Source organism: Pongo pygmaeus, chromosome 13, assembly GCF_028885625.2.
Source record: "Pongo pygmaeus isolate AG05252 chromosome 13, NHGRI_mPonPyg2-v2.0_pri, whole genome shotgun sequence".
In the NCBI taxonomy this organism is placed as follows: domain Eukaryota; kingdom Metazoa; phylum Chordata; class Mammalia; order Primates; family Hominidae; genus Pongo; species Pongo pygmaeus.
In genome coordinates this window covers 120,548,565-120,563,239 of record NC_072386.2, presented here as the reverse complement: position 1 = coordinate 120,563,239, position 14,675 = coordinate 120,548,565, and the positions used below count along the sequence as shown (strand labels likewise).

The 14,675-nt window shown below is 51.0% G+C and overlaps 1 protein-coding gene across 5 annotated transcripts in view; it reads right to left on the bottom strand.

Moving 5' to 3' along the window:
* USP20 (ubiquitin specific peptidase 20) overlaps positions 1-14,675 on the bottom strand; it is a 46,280-nt gene that overhangs the window by 13,983 nt on the left and 17,622 nt on the right. For 4 of the 5 annotated variants that reach the window (XM_054501206.2, XM_063650404.1, XM_054501211.2 and 1 more), the window contains exons 4-10: positions 11,332-11,385; positions 9,571-9,633; positions 9,088-9,216; positions 6,668-6,764; positions 6,090-6,159; positions 4,388-4,501; positions 2,299-2,377 (exon numbers count right to left, since the gene is read on the bottom strand). In XM_054501206.2, coding sequence (XP_054357181.1) covers positions 2,299-2,377; positions 4,388-4,501; positions 6,090-6,159; positions 6,668-6,764; positions 9,088-9,216; positions 9,571-9,633; positions 11,332-11,385 — 606 coding nt within the window. The remainder of the gene's footprint in view (positions 1-2,298; positions 2,378-4,387; positions 4,502-6,089; positions 6,160-6,667; positions 6,765-9,087; positions 9,217-9,570; positions 9,634-11,331; positions 11,386-14,675) is intronic. The other variant, XM_063650405.1, reaches the window with a different exon arrangement.

Here is a 14,675-nt window from a genome sequence, read left to right as displayed (position 1 = left end):
CTCCCCGGCTCCGGCTCTGAATCTCCTGTCTCTGCTGCAAGCTCAGCATGGGAGGGACAGAGAGGCAGTACCACATGAAGCCCGAGCCACCTTTCTCTCTACAGAAGAGACCAGTGGAGGTGGGCAGGGAGGTGGCGGAAGGATGAGGGAGTGTGATGCCAAAAGAGGGTTCACCTGAGTCCTGCCCCAAGCCATGCTACCCACAGGCCAGGCCGCCTGCATGCTCCACCCTTCCTCTGGCTCCTCCTGCTCCCTCAGTCCCTGTGCCAGCCCCCACATACCCTCACTGCCTGCTCTCACCTTCCCACAGACCTGGGCATGACTCAGTCTAAGCTGCCCCTGCAGGCTGCCTGGGTCTCAAATCCCAGCAATGACCATTTTGTCCTGACCACTCTGTGACTGGGTCACCAGCACAGCAGGAAGCCAAGGCAGCAGGGGCTCAGGCAGAGGCACCCAGTGAGCCCCACTGAGATCTGTGTGCTCACACAGGAGGTGCACTGGGAGGTCAGAATGTGGTGGTGGCAGCAGACCCCAGCAGCTGGGGGGTGCTCAGGTGGTGCTGGGCATTGGAGAAGGACTTGGGTTCCGAGCCCAAATCAGCCCCAGCAGTCCCTGACCTGGATGTTAGAAGTAGCCCTCAGCCCAGGCTCTGATCCCCAGGAGGCAGGGGTCACGTAGCAGCCAGAGCCAGCCTCATGTCACACATCTGGGAAGAGGATCCCGGCTCTCTCCGCTCATGCGCAGGGAAGGGAGGGCTCGGGAGGGACTCCCCAAGGCAAAGTGTCAGGCTCCAAGATCAGAGGAATGAACCACTAGGTTATGTTGCATCAGGGAGGGGACACGTATCCTGTGGCAGGCACGATCAAAGGCCCTTTCAAGAAGAGGCTTTCAATCTGCCATCTACTTCTCTTTCTGGTTCTTCCTTTCAACAAAAATACTATGTGTTCCTTGCCAAAATCTCAATCCATGCAGAAGCACGAAAGCGTCTTTTGGCCCTTAAGAGGCGCCCGCAGCTGCGTCTACAGTTCAGCCTCAGAAGCGTCCCCGCATTATATCCTAGAACCAGAGAAAGGGATGCTTCTTCTGGAGCCCAGATGGACTCCTGCAGCAGCGCACGGCCCTCCGTAACGGCATCCTGACCCAGAGCTGAAAGCCGGCAGGGCGCCTTGCACAGAGTCAGGGCGGTGCTGTGCTGAGGGATGGGATCAGGTAGGCCTGATGGGATCAGGATGTGCTGTGTGACCTGGGTGAGGTGTAGAACCTCTCTGAGCCTCAGCTCTTTACCTGTAACGTGGGGGTGAGAGTTCTATGAGGACTAAGTTGTGGCCACTTCAATGGTGCTCAGTGAGTTTTAGTCATGGTGGATGTTATCACTCCCCAAAAAGAGAGGTGTCCAGGCAGTGCTGAGCTTCTCAAGCAGGAGCCAAAGGCCCAGCAGCCTTCATCCTGGGACGGGACAGCAGGCAGGGGGTAAAAGAGGGCGGAAGGTGTCCTCACATGACTGCCACTCCGTCCATGGCGCTCATTCAGGCAGCACAAGAGGCGACCCAGCCAGGTCCAGTTCTGCCTGCAGGCCTGGCATGAAAGCCCAGGCCGTGGGCCATCTGGGGCAGGAGGCTGGAGGGCAGGAGCTATCAGCCCGGGGATGAGGTGTACGCATGGCTGCAGTCTTTGTCTTGGTCTCATTATTTTATAAAATAGAAAAATGTGATTGGTTTCAAAGGGGTTCTCTAGATTTAAAAAAAAATTTTAATCAAACTTTTTACTTCAATAAAAGTGAAATTTCGCCTGTGGTTTGGGGAAGTGAAACCCTGCGTCATTTTGGGTGCAACGCGGAGGCCCTGCAGCAAGGTTGCCCGGGTTCAAATCTCCCCTCCACCGGGTGCAGTGGCTCATGCTTATAATCACAGCACTTTGGGAGCCTGAGGAGGGACGACTGCTTGAGCCCAGGAGGTCGGGGGTGCAGTAAGCCATGATTGCACCACTGCACTCCAGCCTGGATGACAGAGTGAGACCCTGTACCCACTCTCTCCCCACAAAAAAAGAATTCCCCTCCACCATTTACTAGCTGTGTGGCCTGTGCAAGTGGCTCAGCCCCCGAACCTCAGTCTGCCCATCTGTGAAGTGGGGTTAAATGTCAGCAGGTTGTGTGAAGGGCTTAGGAGTGAGAGCCTGGTCTGTGAGACCTGCCAACTAGTGCTCAGCTGCCATTGCGATTTTCCACTCTGGTTTTGGCGTCAAAGTCAGGCCTGGTGGGTCATCGCCTTGGGTGTCCCCTGGGCAGCTCAGATGGCTTACCTGCTGGGCATAGCCTCGGAACATTGGGTTGACCAACTTGATCCCATGAGACAGACTGGTGGGGACCACGTAGCTTGGCCTGTAGGAAGCCCAAACCCATTAGTCCAGGTAGCCTGCCTTGAGCTGCTCATTCCCGAGAGAAGCAGGCAGCCAGCTGGTCAGGCTGGATCAGAGTGAGGCGTTTCCTGACATTTGGGGAGGGGCCTACTCAGCCAGGAGCCCCAAGAGGCTCACACATCTCTACAGACAAGAAGAAAATGTCAAGTCGTAGCTGCCTCAATTAAGCAAAGAGCTCAAATAAAATAGCATCATTTCCTGCTGGTGCACAACAAACTCGCCTAAACATGATTTGTTTTCATTCTGAAACACTTACTGTGGTTTTCTCATTTCAAAAGTAAGACATGTTCATTACTGACAAATCTAAAATTTCAGAAAAGTACAAGAGAAAAACACCACCACTAATGGCACCAGATACTTACCATTAGATTTCTGGTTCTGTAAAACTACAGATACGTATACAAAAATACATACAGATATACATTTAAACTTGGCTTCTTACACAAGCGGAATTATATTGTACCATGCTGGGGGTTTTTTTGTTTTTTTTTTTTTTTGGGACAGAGTCTTGCTCTGTTTCCCAGGCTAGAGTGCAGTGGCATGATCTTGGCTCGCTGCAACCTCCGCCTCCCGGGTTCAAGTGATTCTCCTGTCTCAGCCTCCCAAAGTGCTGGGAATGCAGGTGCGTGCCACCATGCCCAGCTAATTTTTGTATTTTTAGTAGAGGCAGGGTTTTACCACATTGGCCAGGCTGGTCTCGAACTCCTGACCTCGCAATCCGCCCACCTCGGCCTCCCAAAGTGCTGGGATTACAGGAGTCAGCCACTGCGCCCAGACTTTTTTTTTTTTTTTTTGAGACAGGGTCTCACTCTGCCAGGCTGAAGGGCAATGGCATGATCAAGGCTCACTGCAGCCTGCCTCAACCTCCTGGGCTCAAGCGATCCTCCCACCTCAGCCTCCTGAGTAGCTGGGACCACAAGTGCACACACCACACTCAGCTAATTTTGTAGTTTTTGTAGAGGCGGGGTCTTGCTACATTGTCCAGGCCGGTCTCAGACTCCTAGGCTCAAATGATTCTTCTGCCTCGGCCTCCCAAAGTGCTGGATTTACAGGTGTCAGTGACTGCATCTGGCCCCACGCTGGTTTTTAATCTGCTTCTACACGTAATACATATTTCTCCCATGCTGGTTTGTTTTGTTTTTGGTTTTGGTTTTTTGTTTTTTTTTTGAGACGGAGTCTCGCTTTGTCAACAGGCTGGAGTGCAGTGGCGAAATCTCGGCTCACTGCCACCTCCGCCTCCTGGGTTCAAGTGATTCTCCTGCCTCAGCCTCCAGAGTAGTTGGGACTACATGCACATGCCACCACGTCCAGCTAATTTTTGTATTTTTATTAGACACAGGGTTTCACCATGTTGGCCAGGACGGTCTCAATCTCTTGACCTCGTGACGCCTGCCTCAGCCTCTCAAAGTGCTGGGATTACAGGCATGAGCCACTGCACCTGGCCCTACGCTGGTTTTTCATCTGCTTCTACACATAATACATATTTCTACATGCTGATTTTAAATTATTCCCAACTTTGACTTTTCCTGGAGAAACAGATCTAATCACTGACTCTGCTCTTTAAATTCATTTCATACTGTGCCAGAAGCTCCATCCAGTCTGTGCCCACTCTGCCCCATACCTCCTCCTACACACACAGTCCTGGCTGAGGCCGGGTCACCATGTCTCTTGGTGAAGGCAGCTACCCAGTGGCTGCTGGGTAGGGTCAACAGGAGGTCAAATTCTAGCTCACCTTTTGCAGGTTCTATGACCTTGAGCAAGATACTTAAAGCGCTCTACATCTCAGTTTCCCTATTTGTAAAACAGGACTGGATGCAATTTCCACCCCACAGGCTTGCTACAAGCATTACCCGGGACAAAGTGAGGCAAGTCCTCACTGGGGCCTGAATCCACAGGAAGTGCTCAATCATGGGTGCTGACAGGAAACCCCAGTCCCCACACACCGCCCGAGGCTAGGGATGCAGCTGCTCACCGTTTCTTGTGCCAGACCTCAGAGACCAGCTTCTGGTAGCTCTTGCACAGGGCTGGCTTCTTGTCTGTGCGCACCAGGCCGCCACACTCCAAGAAGAACTGAGTCAGCGGTGGGCTGGGTGCAGGGGAGAGAGCCAGGTCAGGAGAGCAAACAAGGCACACGGCAGTTTAGAAAGGGCTGCGTAGCGGGGAGCCCTGAGTGCTCGCACAGGGAGCACAGTGGCCCTGGACCCAGAAACTCCTGAAGGTGACTAGAAGGCTCCTACCAGTTATGAGAAAATTGTATCCTCCAAAATTCATCTGTGAAGCCCTAACTCCCAGTACCTGAGAGTGTGACCATATCTAGAGACAGGGCATTTTTATTTTATTTTATTTTATCTCATCTTATCTATCTTACCTTATTTTATTATTATTATTTTTTTGAAACAGAATCTCCCTCTGTTGCCCAGGCTGGAGTCCAGTGGTGCAATCTTGGTTCATTGCAACCTCTGCCTCCCGGGTTCAAGTGCTTCTCTTGCCTTAGCCTCCCGAGTAGCTGGGATTACAGGCGCATGCCACAATGCCTGGCTAATTTTTTTGTATTTTTAGTAGAGACGGGCTCTACTAGTTGGCCAGGCTGGTCTTGAACTCCTGACCTCAGGTGATCCACTTGCCCTGACCTCCCAAAGTGCTGGGATTACAGGCGTAAGCCACGGTGCCCAGCCAAGACAGGGCCTTTAAAGAGGTTATTAAAGTTAAAACGGATCGGGTGTGCTCAATTTTTTTTTGAGACGGAGTCTCACTGTCACCCAGGCTGGAGTGCAATGGCATGATCTCAGCTCACTGCAACCTCCGCCTCCCGGGTTCAAGCGATTCTCCTGCCTCAGCCTCCCCAGTAGCTGGGACTACAGGTGCGTGCCACCACGTCCAGCTAGTTTTTTGTATTTTTAGTAGAGACAGGGTTTCACCATGTTAGCCAGAATGGTCTCTATCTCCTGACCTTGTGATCCACCTGCCTCGGCCTACCAAAGTGCTGGGATTACAGGCGTGGGCCACTGCGCCCAGCCTGGGTGTGGTCAATTACTAACAATAATTGACCTGCATCCTGCCACCTGAGGATAGTTACTAGGAACATTTTGGGACATAGCCTTCCAGACTCTTCTACGCATTTGTACCCATTCCCTCTCTCCCTCCCACATACATATACTGCATCTCTAATCTCCACTGGGTAGGAGAAGCATGTCAGACACAGGAGACATCCTTGGCCTCATGGAGCTCACAGCCTTATCCTTAATGGAAAATCGCATTTCTCCCATAAAACGGGATTGTACCATGCAATGCTTTATAACCTCCTTTTTCCCCCACTCACCAGATTCTGAACCCCTTCTTGTTTCAATGCATGTTGTCTTGTGCCATTTTTCCTGCACTTGCTGCAAGGGCTATGAGAATTTATACTCCCTTGCAGATGGACCTTTAAATCCTTTCCAATAAACAACAGAGCGCTGAGCCTCCTTGCATGTACAACTTCCCCAGCATCTCCGGTTCTCTCTTCAGGATACATTCCGACTGGGGGGATTGCTGGGTCAAAGGGTATGCATGCTTTCAGGGATTTTGCTGTGCATCCTATACATGTTTGTGGGCAACAGGCTGGGGGCTGCTACCGCTGCTGTTTCCGGGGCTTTGCCAGGGACAGCTCTCAGCCCTCAGACAAAGTGTCGACCTACCAATTGGACAGGGCCTGCAGGGCGGCGTTCATGTAGCAGGAGTTCCCGAGGTTCTTCATGCCCGTGAGGCCTGGGCAATAAACACAAAGGGGAAGAGCAGGTGAGCACCCTGCCCCGCCGAGGAAACCTTGCAAGTCACATTTGGCACAAAGCTGTGGCTCTCAACTGCCCAGGACCCAAGAAGAGGACATGGTGGAAGCATTCTACCCCAGGAATCTTCCCAGTAAATTAACGTGGTTCCTGCTCACAACAGCTGTGGTTACCTGAGTGTTTTAAACAGATGAACTCCTTTGCCCCTCCACCCAGCCAGGCCCACTGTCCAGACCATACAGCAGAGGGGTCGGCCTGCCCAGGGTCACCCAGCTGGGAGAGGGGACAAGACAGCTGGCTCTCCAGAACCTTAGCTAGGCCAGCCAACTTCCAGGGTAAAGCCACCATGCTAAACAGCTTATCCGTCACCCCATCCTTCCTTGCCCATATAGCAGGTGCAAATAGAGACCAAGACTCTGTGGTTTCCAGCCTCCAGATGAGGGCCCCCAGCCCAGCCCATCAGCTTCCCCTGCTGTGGGGGCCATTACCTCGAGGTTTCAGGTCATCATCCTCTGACTCAGACTCTCCTTCATCAGCCACAGCAATAGGAACAGCTTTCAGAGGGTGGGAGGGTGGCGGGGAGTCCTGTGTTAGACCCAAAGTGAGGAAAACAGTGAACAGAGGGGCTGGGGTCAGAGGCCCAGGTGTCTCCCAAGGGCTGGAAGTCCAGCCCTACTGCCCAGAAGGCCCTACTGGGCTGAGCTAGTCCAGCTGAGCAGAAGGCACTGTGAAAAGAGATAGGACTGGTGGCCTTGCCCTGGGAACTCCTTGATTTGTGTGTGTCTGTGTTTTTTTAGAGACGGGGTCTTGCTTTGTCACCCAGGCTGGAGTGCAGTGGCACAATCAGAGCTCACTGCTGACTCCAACTTCTGGGCTCAAGGGATCCTCCCACCTCACCCTTCTCAGTAGTTGAGACTACAGGTGCATGCCACAGCACCCAGCTAACCTTTTTATATTGCCCAGGCTGGTCTCAAACTACTGGGCTCCAGCGATCCTCCCAAAGTGTTAGGATAACATGAGCCACTGTGCCCAGCTGTTGACTTGCATTTTTTTATTGGCAATAAAAAAAAATATTTTATTTATAATAAATTTGGAGAAAAATAGAAACATAAACATGCAATCCCATTTTCCTGAGAGAACTACTGTTAATAGTCTGTATGTATCTTATGTAGACTTTTTTTTTTTCTTTTTGAGACGGAGTCTTGCTCTGTTACCCAGGCTGGAGTGCAGTGGTGCAATCTTGGCTCACTGCAAGCTCTGCCTCCCAGGTTCATGCCATTCTCCTGCCTCAGACTCCCGACTAGCTGGGACTACAGGTGCCCGCTACTATGCCTGACTGATTTTTTGTATTTTAAGTAGAGACAGGGTTTCACCGTGTTAGCCAGGATGGTCTCGATCTCCTGACCTCGTGATCCGCCTGCCTCGGCCTCCCAAAGTGCTGGGATTACAGGCATGAGCCACCGCGCCTGGGCTACGTAGACTTTTTTTAAGAGATAGAGTCTTGCTCTGTCGCCCAGGCTGGAGTGCAGTGGCACAACTATAGCTCACTGCAACCTTGAACTCCTGGGCTCGAGTGATCCTCCCACCTCAGCCTCCCAAGTAGCTGGGATTACAAGCATGCGCCACCATGCCTAGCTAATTTTATTTTTTGTAGAGACAGGGTCTCACTCTGTTGCCCAGGCTGGTCTCAAACTCCTGGGCTCAAGCAATCCTCCTGCCTTGGCCCAGCAAAGGGCTGGGACTACAGGCATTAGCCATGGCGCCCAGCCTATATTATACAGACTTTTAACTGTTAATACACATGCACAACAAAAACAAGATATTGCATATACTGTTTTATAGCCTTTTCTATAAAAATTCATAAACATCTACCAAGTTCACAAATGCATTCAATAAGCATTTTGAGCAATATTGAGCCCGATCATGTGACTGTCTAAACAGAAGGAGAGGCCAGGTGCGGTGGCTCCTGCCTGTAATCCCAGCACTTTGGGAGGCCAAGGCAGGCGGACCACTTGAGGTCAGGAGTTCAAGACCAGCCTGGTCAACATGGCAAAACCCTGACTCTACTAAAAATACGAAAATTAGCCAGGCGTGGTGGTGGGCGCCTATAATCCCAGCTATTCAGGAGGTTGAGGCAGGACAATCAGTTGAACCCAGGAGGCAGAGGTTGTAGTGAGCTGAGATTGCACCACTGCATTCCAGCCTGAGCAACAGAGCAAGACTCGGTCTCAAAAAATTAAATAAAAATAAAATAAAATAAATGGAGGAGAGCGCCATGCAGATGCTGTACACATGTCCTGGATTCTCCTCTAGCAGGCAGCTCTGCCATCCAGGATTACTGACCATTCCCTGAGGACAGGCCTGGGGCCGTCCAGGTCATAGGCTTGCTGACCCGCCATCTCTAAGGTTGCACAGCACACTGTTGATCAAAGGACCATTCTCTGGTTGGCGTTACCCAGGTGGTTTCTGGGCATTTCCCATAGAGAAGTGTGCTGTAGCAACTACCTGGAATTCCCTTCGGAATGGTTTCAGATCTGGGAGGACCAGAGGCCATCTGTGACCTTGTCAACCCTCTCCATAAGGCCTGGAAGGGTCTACACTCACCTCATGGCCCTGGGCCCACCCCAATCCCTGCACTCCACACAGCCACCCCATGGTCTCCAAGCTCCTCAAGGGAGGCCCTACTCTCAGTCACCTCTGCACCTTTATGGTCTCACACATGCCTCAGCACAGAGTTGGGCTCAGTGAGCATGTGCTGATGTGAGCTCCTCAAAGTCACCTGAAAACATACTGACCCAGGAGCAGACACCTCTGGGACCTACTGACCCATGCTCCACGGATGCTCAGGTCACACTGCCTCATCCTCAACACAGTGTCGCCAACAACCAGAGCCCACCACACAGGTTACCTGTTCAGAGAACTTGGAGGAGCCCAGCAGAGGGGCTGCCAGCCGCTGCTCCAGGAACACCTCCTTCTCACAGGCGTAACACCACAGTCGGAACGTGGTTAGGTTCACGGTCAAGTTGTGCTTTTTTGCCTAGAGGGTAATATCCAAAACAAGGTCCAGGGTACTCTGGCCTAACAAGTGCCCCAACCTGTAATGGCTGCTCTGCTCCCCAGCCTCTCAGTAAGAGGCCCTGTCAGGACAGAGGCCAGACGCTCAAATTTTGCTTAACCACCCCCGGTCAGGACCCTGAGGGCTGCTGCTTATCAAATGGTGCAGATGCAAAATGTTTTTACCTGCATTCTCTCTTGCTTCTTTGCAGAAGCCATGCTAGGATGACATCATTTATTGCCCCAGCCATTCAAGCCCAGAGTAGGAAGGTGGAGCTGGGGTTTGAACCCCAGGCCATCTAACTGCAGGGCCCATACTCTCAGCCACCACACTCACCTGTGCATGAATGGTGCTGTGGTCAGCGAAGGATTCTCCGCAGCCAACATAGGGACAGGCAACCTGGGAAGAGAGGGGAGGAGAGTGGACTGGAGCTTGCCAAAAGGATGGTGTCAACAGTGTCTCTGGTTCCATCCCAAAGTCAGTGCCCCCACCTCTCCTGAACAGGGACCACAAGGGACTGAGGCTCTGCCATCTCAAAGGAACACGGGTCTGCAGGTCCGTACACCTGAAGTTCTGTTGGGCAGTGATGGACAGTAAACAGTGTCCCTGCCCTCTGAGTGAGACGAGCAGTATGCCCTGGGCTGCTGCTCTCCAGCAAGAAGCCCAGGCGGGGTCCCAGCTGGGGCCTGGCTGCTTGGGACCAAGACCCCCTCCCTCCACAAAAACCCCATGTGAAGTGGGGTCAGTTATTGGGACCTATGTTTTTGGTGGGGATCCTAGGCCTCACAGCCATTTTCTAATGGGGGATGATGAATGGGGACCAGGTGTTTGAAACAAGGGTCACAGGTAATGGGAACCCAGTACCAACCCAGGGCCCCAGAGCAGGGCCCACATGCCCCTGATAACACTGCCTTTGCCCTCGCACTCTCGTATCCCAAATCTACCCATCCTCCAAGGCCCGCTCAGTGCTTCCAATGTGAGCCTCCATGCTAGCCAGTAGCCAATGCCAATGCCATACTCCTACAGGAGTGCCTGCTGTCACTGCCACCTGTGATCAGCAGGGCCTTCTGGGAAAACAGTGGAATCATATCATGTGGCCGACTCAGAAAGCACGTGCCATTTTCTGCATCAGGCTCCCACATCTGCCTGAGGGGACTGTGGCTTCTATGAGGTAGGACCACGTCCTGCACTTGTAACAGCCCAGGAGATAACATCTAGCCCTTCTTGCTGCCCCCTGGATACGCAGTGTCTTGCCATCTACTTTGTGCTGAGTGACAGGGCTGAGCAGAAGACGCCAGAATCCCACTGGAGGCCCCTGTGCTTCTGCAAAGACTGACTGGCTGTCTTCACTCGCTGCTGCTGTCTTTGTTGTTTTTACTCATGGGTTCTTTTTTTAAAGAAATTTTAAGTAACAGTCATTTTTAGTATGACTATAAAAATACATACTTGGAAACATTTTTTAAATACTACAGAGAAAAAAAAGAAAATTACCCATAATTCTACCACTCAGGGGAAACTGTCATGTTTTCATACGTCTACTTTTACTCTTTTTAGTAACCAGTAATCACCCAAACCCTTCCAGCTTCTCCCGGACACTGTCTCCTGGCCAGTCACAAGCATCCGTCTTGTCCAGTTCTATCCTAACTCCATGAGGCGAGGACGGTTGTCAGCTGTCAGTGTTGCAGCCCCTTCCTTTCTCATAGATGGGTAATGAAGGTCCAGGGAGAAAAATGAGACTGGCCCAGGTAGAGACGCTGCTGAGCAGCAGTGCCAGGCCTCAAAGCCAAGACACCCACGCCAACCCACACATATGCATGCCAAGCTAGAATACTGCCCTATGAAGAAGGGAGCCTTCAGTCCAGAGCCTTCTCCAACCTACTTTTTTCTCCTGTCATTTTTAATTGCTGCCAGAATGGCCAGCCCAGGATTCGCTGACTCTGGAGTCCTGTGCCCCTGTGCCCCAGCCCAAGGTTTCTGGCAGTGCCCACTAGGGATGGAAGTTCCCAGTCCAGAGTCTAGCCCACTGCACCAGCCTGTGCAGTGCTGATAACAGGTGGAAGCAGCTCTATACCCCTGATGGCCACAAGGGTCTTTTACCTGGAGACAGGCCCATAGGTTTGGTCCAGTGACCCCACATGACTGACAGGTTCCCTGTGTGGGTTGAGAGGAGAGAGAAAAAGCAGGCATGAGGAGCCCGTTGCAGGGCTGAGCACTGGGGCTGCTCCTGCCTGGAGGGCCCCACCTGGCGGACATGCACTCAGAAGGTCTCAGCTTCAAGCGCTGGCCCCAGAAAGGCCTTCGCCAGACTACCTGTCCAAATTAGGCTCCCAGGGGAGCACTTTATACTTTACTGTTTGAATTCTATCCTTTGCCTGTAAAAACACTTTCAAATCAACATTTTATGATTTTAGTGTCTATAACCTAATCTCGGAAAATAAAATCATGTAAGAGACTCGTTAACATGCTCTCTTCCCACCCCTTCTACTCTTCCTTTCTTGCACTGAATTATTTCAGCCTTTCTCTCCATTAGACAAGGGCTCCATGAAAGAGGGATGGTCTGTTTTGCCTACCCCTGTGAGTTCACAGGGCCTAGTATAAATGAAGAGCTCACTAGACCTGGTAAACCCCAGGAAACGCCCAGATTTCTGGTGGTCTGGGCGTCAAAGCCTGCTCTGTGTCTATTGGAATCCTTTCTCTCCTCCTTACTTTAATAATGGGATGCATGGATTTTAGCTGAACACACAGCTAGCCTGCTGCAGATGACGTTTTCCAGCTTCCATCATGATCACGTGGCTCAGTTCTAGTCAAACTAGCAAAAACGATGTGTGCCACTTCTGCGCTGTGTGCTACCTTGGTCTTTCTCCTCCTACCATTGGCTGGAATGTGGATGTGATGGCAGGAGGTGAAGCAACCACCTTGGACTCAGGATGAAAGTCACATGTTGAGAATGGCAGAGCTACCCTATCAGTCCTACCTACCTGTGGTCTGTTCTGTGAGAGAAAAGAAACTTCTTTTTTTTTTTTTGAGATGGAATCTCGCTCTGTCACCCAGGCTGGAGTGCAGTGGTGCAATGTCAGCTCACTGCAAGCTCCACCTCCCGGGTTCACGCCATTCTCCTGCCTCAGCCTCCCGAGTAGCTGGGACTACAGGCACCCGCCACCTCACCCGGCTAATTTTTTGTATTTTTAGTAGAGATGGGATTTCACCATGTTAGCCAGGATGGCCTCGATCTCCTGACCTCGTGATCCACCCGCCTCGGCCTCCCAAAGTGCTGGGATTACAGGCGTGAGCCACCACGCCCAGCCCACTGAGTTCTTTACACACTGCTCACATAATCCCCTCCAGTCTCTGTAGCAGGGCCCAGCAACATCCCCCTTTCACTGATGAGAAACGGGGACTCAGAGAGGTCACACCCTTGTCACAGAGCAAGGTCAGCAGGTGAAGCCAGTGAGCCTGGACCCCAGTGCAGCAAGGTCACAAACCTCCCACCAAGGAAGCCTGGCTTCCCCCAGGGTGGCCATGTCGGCTCCCAGGCCTCCATGGCCTCCTTCTCATTGTCACTACACCCAGATTCCAGCTGTGTTTGTAAAAAGCCTGAACATGGGGTTGAAGTGAAGCAGCTTGTCCCATACGATGAACCTGAGATCTGCACTCTGTGGTTTAGGGTCTCTCACAGAGGATGCTGTGGGTGCCAGGAGATCAGTCTGCTTAGCAGACTCAAAACCGCAGCCCCAAACCTTCCTGAATTTGTCATCTCTCTCGTGATTTTTTGACTTCACAATTCACCCTCCTCTTCCCAGGTTTTTTTTTTCCATTTCAGTTATTTGATTTATAAAAGTATCAAATGCTTGCTATAACAATTCAGATGACATCTATATGCTATGTATGATATGAAATATTTCCCTCTGTACATTCTTCTTACATAAAACATGTATGCTGGGATCTTGAGGGGGTGATTTTTAGTAAAAATAAGATCATGCGATACATATTTCTCTGTAATGTGCCTGTGTCTCCTTTGAGGCTCACCCAAGTCTGTACATGAAGACTTCATTCCTCTGTGATAACTGCACACTCTGGACACACCATAATTGATTCACCCATTCCCTTCTTGAGGAATATTCAGGTGCCACCAGTTTTTCCCTTATACAAATAATGCTCAATAAATACTGCTGTATCATATGTTTATAACCGGTGATTACATTTCTACGGGATAAATTCCCAGAAGCAGAATCGTTTACCCTAAAAGTTACAGTAATTCCCAGCCCTACCACAATGTGAATGGCTCATTTTCTCCATAACTGTCAGCTATGAATGGGATCAGTCTCTTTCCACCCATCTGCAAAATGGTATCATCCTGTTTCATCAGCAATATCCATAAGCATGAGAGTAAAGTCAGCCATCTTTTTCCGAAAGTTTCTTGTCATTTCTACCTCCTTTACTGGGAAGGACCTGCTCATATCCTTGCTCTTTCTGAGTATTTTAGAACGGTGCTGGTTTTATTTTATAACTTTCTGGATACCCAGAGAGGAGCTGAAGTCGTGATCTCTGACACACAGGCCCAGAGCACCCCAGACAAGCCCAGTCTCTGTTCTAGAGGCACTAACAGGCTTCTGAACGGCTGCCAGTCCCAGGGCAAACCTTCCTGTGCTCCACCTCTCTTCTCCCACCTGCTTCATCCCCTCCCTGCTCTCAGATTCCCTAAGCAGCAGAGAGAAACCCAGCATCAGACAGTGCAAACACATCTGGGCCTCACTCTGCCCCACTTCATGCTGCAAGAGGCGAAGTCACTTCAAAAGCAGCTATAGACACTATGAAGAACCGCTCCCATGCCAGGCCCCATGACAAAACCAGCTCAGGCCAAAGGCCACCAAGGACCTGCTGGTGCAGTGAGGCCAGGCGACCAGCATTAGGTGCCAATATGCCCAGGAATCCCACTCCTGGGAACATGCCTGCATGCAGCTTTGCCCATGGATGCAATGACTTTTCTACAAGGCCATTCATCGCAGCATCGTGTGTATCGGCAAGAGGCTGCAAAGGGTCCAGGTGTCTACCCAGAGAGCATCAGTCACTGTGGCCACATGATGAAATATGATGCAGCTTCAAGGTAACAAATGAGAAAGCTGTCTCTATGCACTGACGTCCAAAGAGCTCCAAGATACACTGTCATGTGAATAAAGCAAGTTACAAAACAGAGAGGATCGTATACCAACTTTTATGTAAGAAAGGGCAAAACTTAAAATGAGTTTATCTGCTTGTATTCACATAAAGAAACTGAAAACATACAAAAGAGAATAAGTGCTTACCCGAGGGTGGGCTGGGGAGGGTGGGCACAGGGGAGAGAGAAGGACTTCTTGACATTTATCTTTTTATACTGTTTCATTTGTAACCATGTTCAAGTATTACCTTTTCAAAAATTTTCATTTAACAACACCAAAAGGATG